Source organism: Gavialis gangeticus, unplaced genomic scaffold (assembly GCF_001723915.1).
Source record: "Gavialis gangeticus isolate Ggan-Ray unplaced genomic scaffold, GavGan_comp1, whole genome shotgun sequence".
NCBI lineage: Eukaryota > Metazoa > Chordata > Crocodylia > Gavialidae > Gavialis > Gavialis gangeticus.
Window position 1 is genome coordinate 31,317,205 of NW_017729030.1, and position 7,090 is coordinate 31,324,294.

General features: G+C 37.2%; 1 protein-coding gene across 1 annotated transcript in view; it reads right to left on the minus strand.

Annotated features, from left to right (window-relative positions):
• MFSD8 (major facilitator superfamily domain containing 8) overlaps positions 1 to 7,090 on the minus strand; it is a 19,952-nt gene that overhangs the window by 7,608 nt on the left and 5,254 nt on the right. The window contains exons 4-8 of the mRNA XM_019522083.1: positions 5,777 to 6,017; positions 5,382 to 5,495; positions 4,025 to 4,169; positions 1,967 to 2,025; positions 1,284 to 1,392 (exon numbers count right to left, since the gene is read on the minus strand). Of these exons, the coding sequence (XP_019377628.1) occupies positions 1,284 to 1,392; positions 1,967 to 2,025; positions 4,025 to 4,169; positions 5,382 to 5,495; positions 5,777 to 6,017 (668 nt within the window). The remainder of the gene's footprint in view (positions 1 to 1,283; positions 1,393 to 1,966; positions 2,026 to 4,024; positions 4,170 to 5,381; positions 5,496 to 5,776; positions 6,018 to 7,090) is intronic.

Consider the following 7,090-nt stretch of genomic DNA (forward strand, 5'->3'; position numbering starts at 1 on the left):
GGGGGGGGGGTTCCCATTGAAAGTGAAACACCCAAGTGAATGTCCCATCCAAATTCTATTGTAGGCAGCCATATATATTAATCTAAGATTGTTTTCTGATTCAATTTAATCTTGCATAGGTAGACTAAATTGCTAAATTTTTACCAAACTAGAATTTGAATAAATTCAAATTGTTTTATAAAAAAGCATTTGATATGCAAGGCATATCAAATAAAGTCACAAGAAACATCACATATTATTTAAACCCCTGTAAAAAACTTATTTCTTCAAAATGGTCAGTTTATACATTCAGATTTAGAAGCAAGTCACCTCCATACTAAAAGACATAACTTATTTGATTCTTCTGAATGCGAATTAAATCCTATTACTACTACTATTACATTATAAAAGCAACAGCTAGAGATTTAAATCCTGAGAAACACTAAATTACTTTGAAAACTATATTTTATTTTGTATGTCAAAAAACTATTGAAATAACCACTGAAAGAAAGTCTCCACTGGAGTGCAAAGCAATAATTATGCAGAAGTGCACTGCAGTGATATACAAAAGTTCATGAACAGAAAGTAAAAGAAAAATGCATTCAGCTGAAATGACTAAAGTTGGGTCAGTAAGATTCAACTATCTGCATTCAATTTGACTAGGACACTGGGGGTATACATCTGTACTTATGCAAGGAACACAGCATCTTTAATGACCACAAATGATGAGGAATTCTGTTTTACGTTACAGTCAAAAGTTGAACCACCAATTTCTTTTGCACCAAAGTACTTTATACTGGGCACGCCTACACTGAGATGCTTACTGTGTGGTAGCTTAACAACACTGCACAGTAGCGTGCCAGTCAAAAACCATGCTAATAGCCTGCTGCACAGTGTTATTAGGCAACTGCAGTAAGCATCACAAAAAATAGTGTGCCAGGACTACTGTACAGCAAATGTAGTTACTGCACACTTACTTAGTACTTCATTAAGTACTAAGCTAAACGCGCAGTAACTACAATGCATTAATGAACGTGTACACGCGCCAACTGAAATTGTATGCCACAGAAATATAACACTAGGGAAAAAATACAGTAAAACTGTTTAACTGCATCCTGCTTATAAGGTAAGATAACAGAATGTTATCAAAACAGTTAGTTAATATGGTAATAACTTCAATTAAAAGTTTATAATACATAGAAGCCTGAGTTTTTAGGACGCCAACATACTAAAAATATACAAATGTGTTGTATTTTTGCATCTTTATAAATTAATGAACTGTGAGAGAAATTGAGTAGACTTACGTTTCAAAAATGGCAAAGCCAAACAAGATGACGAAAAAAATAAAGTTGATTGCTACTACAGCAACATGGTCAATGTTTCCTTGGATGTCCTGACTCGCATCTTCACTTTCTGTGTAGAAACATAATAATAAACTGCAGAATTAAGAGGCTGTACAATGCATTCATGTGGTCTAATCTTATACTTTATATGAATTCATGTCTGTAGCTAGTAGAGTATAATGCGCAGTCTCTGCCAGTTTGGGTGCATACTGCTAGACAAATTTACTTAAAAAACAGTTTGTTTCTTAAGAGAAATGCAACAATATATTACCTATAATTTAAATGTATTTGCAACCCATAGACTTGAATAACACTGATATTTGAAAAATGTGATATGAGGTTTTTACAAGGTGAACATTTTGAAGGTTCTGCACTGATCAATAGCTCATCCCATACATGCTGTCACAAAACAATCACTAGATGACAATAATTTTGATTCAATACTGATTTAAATCACGTATGTATCATAACCCGAGGACGCATCATTCTGTTTCCCAATATTAAGGATGAGTTGCCTAATCCCCTGCAATATTTCTAAAAGAAAGGTGGACCTTAAAATAGAAAGATGTTGTTTGTAGACAGAGTGATAATAAATTACAGTATCAAAAAGCATCAGTTTTCAAGGAAAAAAAAAATGGTATTACCTTCCACTTCAAAATTGATGCTTTTACATTGCCTTCCCATGTCATCCACTTGATGTTCTCTAAACAATGAAAATGGTTCTTGTTAACATAGTACACCTACTTCATTTTTTAAATTCAGCAGGTTACAACAACATTTCTAATAATAAATAATTGATAAGCTCTTTCCTCCTAATTAGCTTAAGTACTTTTACCCAGTATCTCTATCATCCACCTATGCCCATTTCAAGTTGAGCTTACATGAAATTAATATGGCATTTTTTTGTTTCTACAATTCAAGCCATGTTTAAAACATAAGCTGAATAAGACCATCAGATTAAAAGAAAAACCTCTGCACAACAAAGACAAGTCAGATTTAAGGTCTTAAAGTGATTAATAAACTTAAAGCTGAGCCTATGATTAAAGGCTTGTTTAAACCACAGTTCAAGTTTGGCCTAAATGCCTGAGTTAACACTGCCAGACCTATGTACTGTAAAACAGGATCTTCTCTCAGAGGTGTGCAAAACAGCAATTACACAATAATTCTACACCATGTTCAATGGTAGGAACAGTCCTAAGGAATCAGCTTCTGGACTATGCTGCTCATTTAGCTTATTAAGGTTGATATGGATGCACCAAAAGTATAACACACAAAATAAAGGAAGTTGTGCAAATGAGAGATATTCTGAAATGTGATTGCTATTGCACATTCCAGGGATTACTATTGCATATTCTGAGTGCAGTCCCCTTCCAGTGCTTTGGTCGTCTAACTTTTTGGGAATTCTTATAGGACTAAACATGGGAATTACTCTCCACTGTAAGCTGTGGCAAGAATTAGCTGCCCACACATGCCTGTCAAGAAAAGAGAAAGACAGTCTTCCAATCCTGCTAGACTTTCTATTATTATGCTAAACAAAACCTGTTTTCAGGTCTGTCATTAAAAAAAACATTTGATCATAGATAAGAGACCAAGTCATTTGTACTAGCAAAACAAGCAAGTAGAAGAAAATGAAGAGGTGCAGTGCACCCCACAAATTATCACACACCCTTCCCAGGTTCTCTTTTACAAATAAAAGCCACTAACTGGTACATCAGGCCACACTGCTCTTTTAAAGTTCTTCTCAAAGTAACTGACATCAATCACCTAAATCAGTGAGTTTCAACCTTTTTAGACTCAAAGCACCACTACGAAAATGCCAGCTCTTAGTTTTCATCCCTTTTTTTTCACTATAGAAAAGTGCCAATTCTGCTGTTAAAGAGGACTCAGTAAGACCATAATAAATTAGAAAGCTTTTGGCACTACAAATTTCTGGGTTTACCTTATGAATTGTGCTTTGGCACCCTGTTTGAGGATCATGGATCTAAATTCACTTTTGGAATAGACTCTCTTTTTTACTGTCTCCGTTCAAAAAAACATTTGTAGCATTGGAGTTTCCTAAGCCTAATAAATAATTCTTTTCATATTAGGAACACATAAAACAGACTGCCATAGAGGACAATGTGATTGGGTGAACTTCACCTACACCTCTGGAAATGGGATAAGTTTTTGTGGCTGCAGAACATAAACTGTAGTTTAAATGATCTCTTCGTTGTAAATAACATGACAATACAATACATAAAAATGAAGAGACTCCTGCTTGAAGAAGTTCTCATTCTTAGAGACAGATGCACACAAACATAGCATCTCTGAAGCCTAGCAACTACAAAATATAATGCGAGTTAGACAGTAACTTACATGCAAATATTACATGCATCAAGTCTAAGCTGATGACACTAATAATAATTTTTTAATTTTCAACAGTTTATTAACACTAAGTTTCGTTTAGCAAAATGTGATTGCCTTTTACACCACAGAAGCTAGGAAGTTTGAAAAATAAACTAAAAACATTAAGCTTGATACATGCTGCAGGTTGTCACCGCTATTCACATTATTGCTAAGTTTGAAAGTCTTGTCTTGTACTCTAAAATTGCAGTGGATTTAATTGTGCTAAGTACAGAATATAATCTTTTATTATAAGCAGAAATATTTCACAAGCCATTGACAATCCTCAAACAAGAATACTTTCTTTTTTATCTAATTACCTGAATACGGCAAATATTAAAATAATATTAATAACCCCAAGGAGAGCTCCCAACAGAACTGGTGCTGTATACATGTTCAGCTGCAGATGAATAGTTTTCCACGTCACTCCTTTTTCTCCCATAAGAGTAAAGCAGGTCTGAAAAACTTAACATAAAAACATTTGAAAGGAGATCAATAGAACAGCATTTGACACAATAAACAGGAAATATTAACATAATAAATGTTTTATCATTCTAGGAATATCCAACTCAAACCAATGGCATCCCAACTTATTGGAAGCATATGTAGTGTTGCAGTACATGATCTCTGGAAAGCCATGTGAAAATACTGGATACCCAGCAATATAATGCTCAAAACCAGTCAAACAAGTGCACAAGACCAAGACAGCAAAGTTAACTACCACCATATTCAGAATTTACTTGCAGAATTTATTACCCATGAATAGTCTTGGTTATCACTACTTAGTCTCCCTGTTCTAGGAAAGCTTTTGCTCTACAACAGAAAATGAGAAGCGACTATATTAACTCTTCCCTTCTGTCCCCCAACCCCAACCCAAAAAAAGAAAAAAACAGGTAATAAAGTGAAAGTGAGTTTGTATATTTCTGTAGTTCTACCCTTTGCCTGTAACTGCCAGGAAGTACATCAAGTTTTCCTACCAAAATGCAGAAGCGCGTGCCAGAAATCCGCATTTTTTATATGCAAGTCATACTGGGAGATACCATCCTTGCCTGTATACCCCCTTTAATGATTTTTCCAAAGTTGACTTCAGAACCAGACAACCATCCAGAGAAGACTCTCTAGCAAGGAATTACCAGGGATGTGCTACACGTTTTATAATGCCATTTCCAACGCTAGGGGGAATCTGTGGCTATCGCTAGAATGGAGTCAGGGCTGCATGAACACATAATGTCAAACTAGTCTCCCTAAATAACATGTAGCCAGTTGTAGAGTCTGTAGTGGCACCTAGTCCAATCAGGCATTTTGGAAATGTTTTTGTCAACTAATCAGTCACAAAACAATGGCCCAGATTTGCTACATAAGTTTAGGAGCCCTTAGTAAACTGCCACCAAAAATGTAATGAACAGAGTAATACTTGAAACATTTAAATAGGACTTGCATAGTTGTGTTTTTGTAGGGGCTGGTGGTGGGAAGAGGGATATTTTGTTTAGACAACATCTACAGAGTAAGATGGGGTATGGATCTTATGGATACCCCAACATACTATGCTAACAAATCCAAAGTTTTGTTCACAATGCTCGTGTTGAAATTCCCAATCACAACAATGTACATTTGCCTCCAAGACAGCAAAGGAATGGGACTTGATTGAGAAGCATAAAGAAATAAGACACACTATACCTGGTCCTAGAATGAAGCCTAAAGCTTGGCAAGCACTAGTGTTGGCCATAGCACTAGTTCTTTCTGTAAGAGAAGTAGCACTGGCAATGTATGATCGAACTACTGCTACGTTACCTAAAAAAGATAAAAATTATTCACATAAGTGCAAAGAAATTATTCTCCAATCACAAGTTGTTCAACTTTCCTTTCTTATGTACCAGTTTGCTCAAGGTACTCATTGTTTTCCCAATACAAGAAAGTGTTTAATTTGCAAACCTTTGTACAGGGCTAGCCAACTCCTTACTTTGTCATATTAATTACCTAATAAACACGTAGTTAAGCATAAACCATGAGCTCTCTTAAGCAAGACAAAAAAAGCCATCTTCAAAAGTGAAAGTTGTACTGTAATTAATTACCTGCTCCAAACCCCACGAGGGCACGAGCAACTAGCATGTAGAATTTGTTGTGTGAAGCAGGTACATGGACATAGGCATAAAGGCAGTTAGCAGCTACTGAAATAGCAGATGAAACAACAAGAGGTTCTCTTTTTGGTCTGTAATTGGACCATAAACCAAACAGGGGAGAGGCTACCATCTGACCAATGCTGTATGATGCAATAACCCAGCCCAAGAAACTTGCATCTGCTGTCAGATCAATCTGCAGAAACAATAAAGTGATTTTAAGAAATATAGTATGACATTCATATTATAAACAAAAACAATTTTGGAATCAGCACTCCACAATAAGTAAAATTCTCTTCTATGTCTCTAGACACTGGGCACGTCTACACGTTACCCTATGGTAACACAGCAATGTGCTACATCACCACATGGCACACTACAGCAACGTAGCAATCACACGTCTACGTGATCACTAGCTATGTTGCAGTACGGCATGCTATGGCGATGTAGCAATCACGTTGTTCTACATGTAAATGCTAGCTACATCGCTATAGCAGCATGCTCCCCGCTTACAGTGTACCACTATGGCTATGTAGTGGGGAAATTTAAGCATGCACCCCCTGTACAGCGCAGTATGGGCAGTTACTGCTCTGTTCTAGTACTTCCAAAAGGAAGTACTAAAGCACAGTGCAGTAACATTGCTGAATGGCAATGCGTAGACAGGTCCACTGCATAGAAATAACAGCCAACTCTGCAGATTCTGGTCTGCTCCAAGGTTAGAGAGAAACTGAAACCATGACAGCCATATATTCAGGCTGCCCTAAGCCCAATAGGTTTCTCCCAGTGTTACCTCTACCTTAACATACCTCATCTTTGCTCAGGTCTGCAAGGTGGTCTACAGAAAAGAGACTAACAAGAATCATCTATTATTTTTAGACCATACGGATCCTACCCAAAACCTGTGTAGCTAGAGGCTACTACAGCTTTTTTTAAACCAGGCTGGAACAAGTGAGAATCACCTTCATGGCTATGTCCACACAAGTGTGAACAGTTGTTTCCGTGGGGAGAAGAAGCAGGAACACATCTTGCACCACTGCTAGCTGTCTCCAGGGAACACCTCCATCACACTCCCTATGGTGCATAACAGGTTACCCTGGGTGGGGTAACCAGCACTGGGCTGACCCCGGCAGCCTTACTTGGGATCCTGGAGGCCTCCTGGGGCTGCAGTGGTGATGCTGTGGCTCAGAGTCTGGCTAACCAGGATCTGGTCTTGGGCAGTGTGCACTGCTCCCGCATGCGTCGCTCTACTTTTTTTTTTTTTTGTTCCCT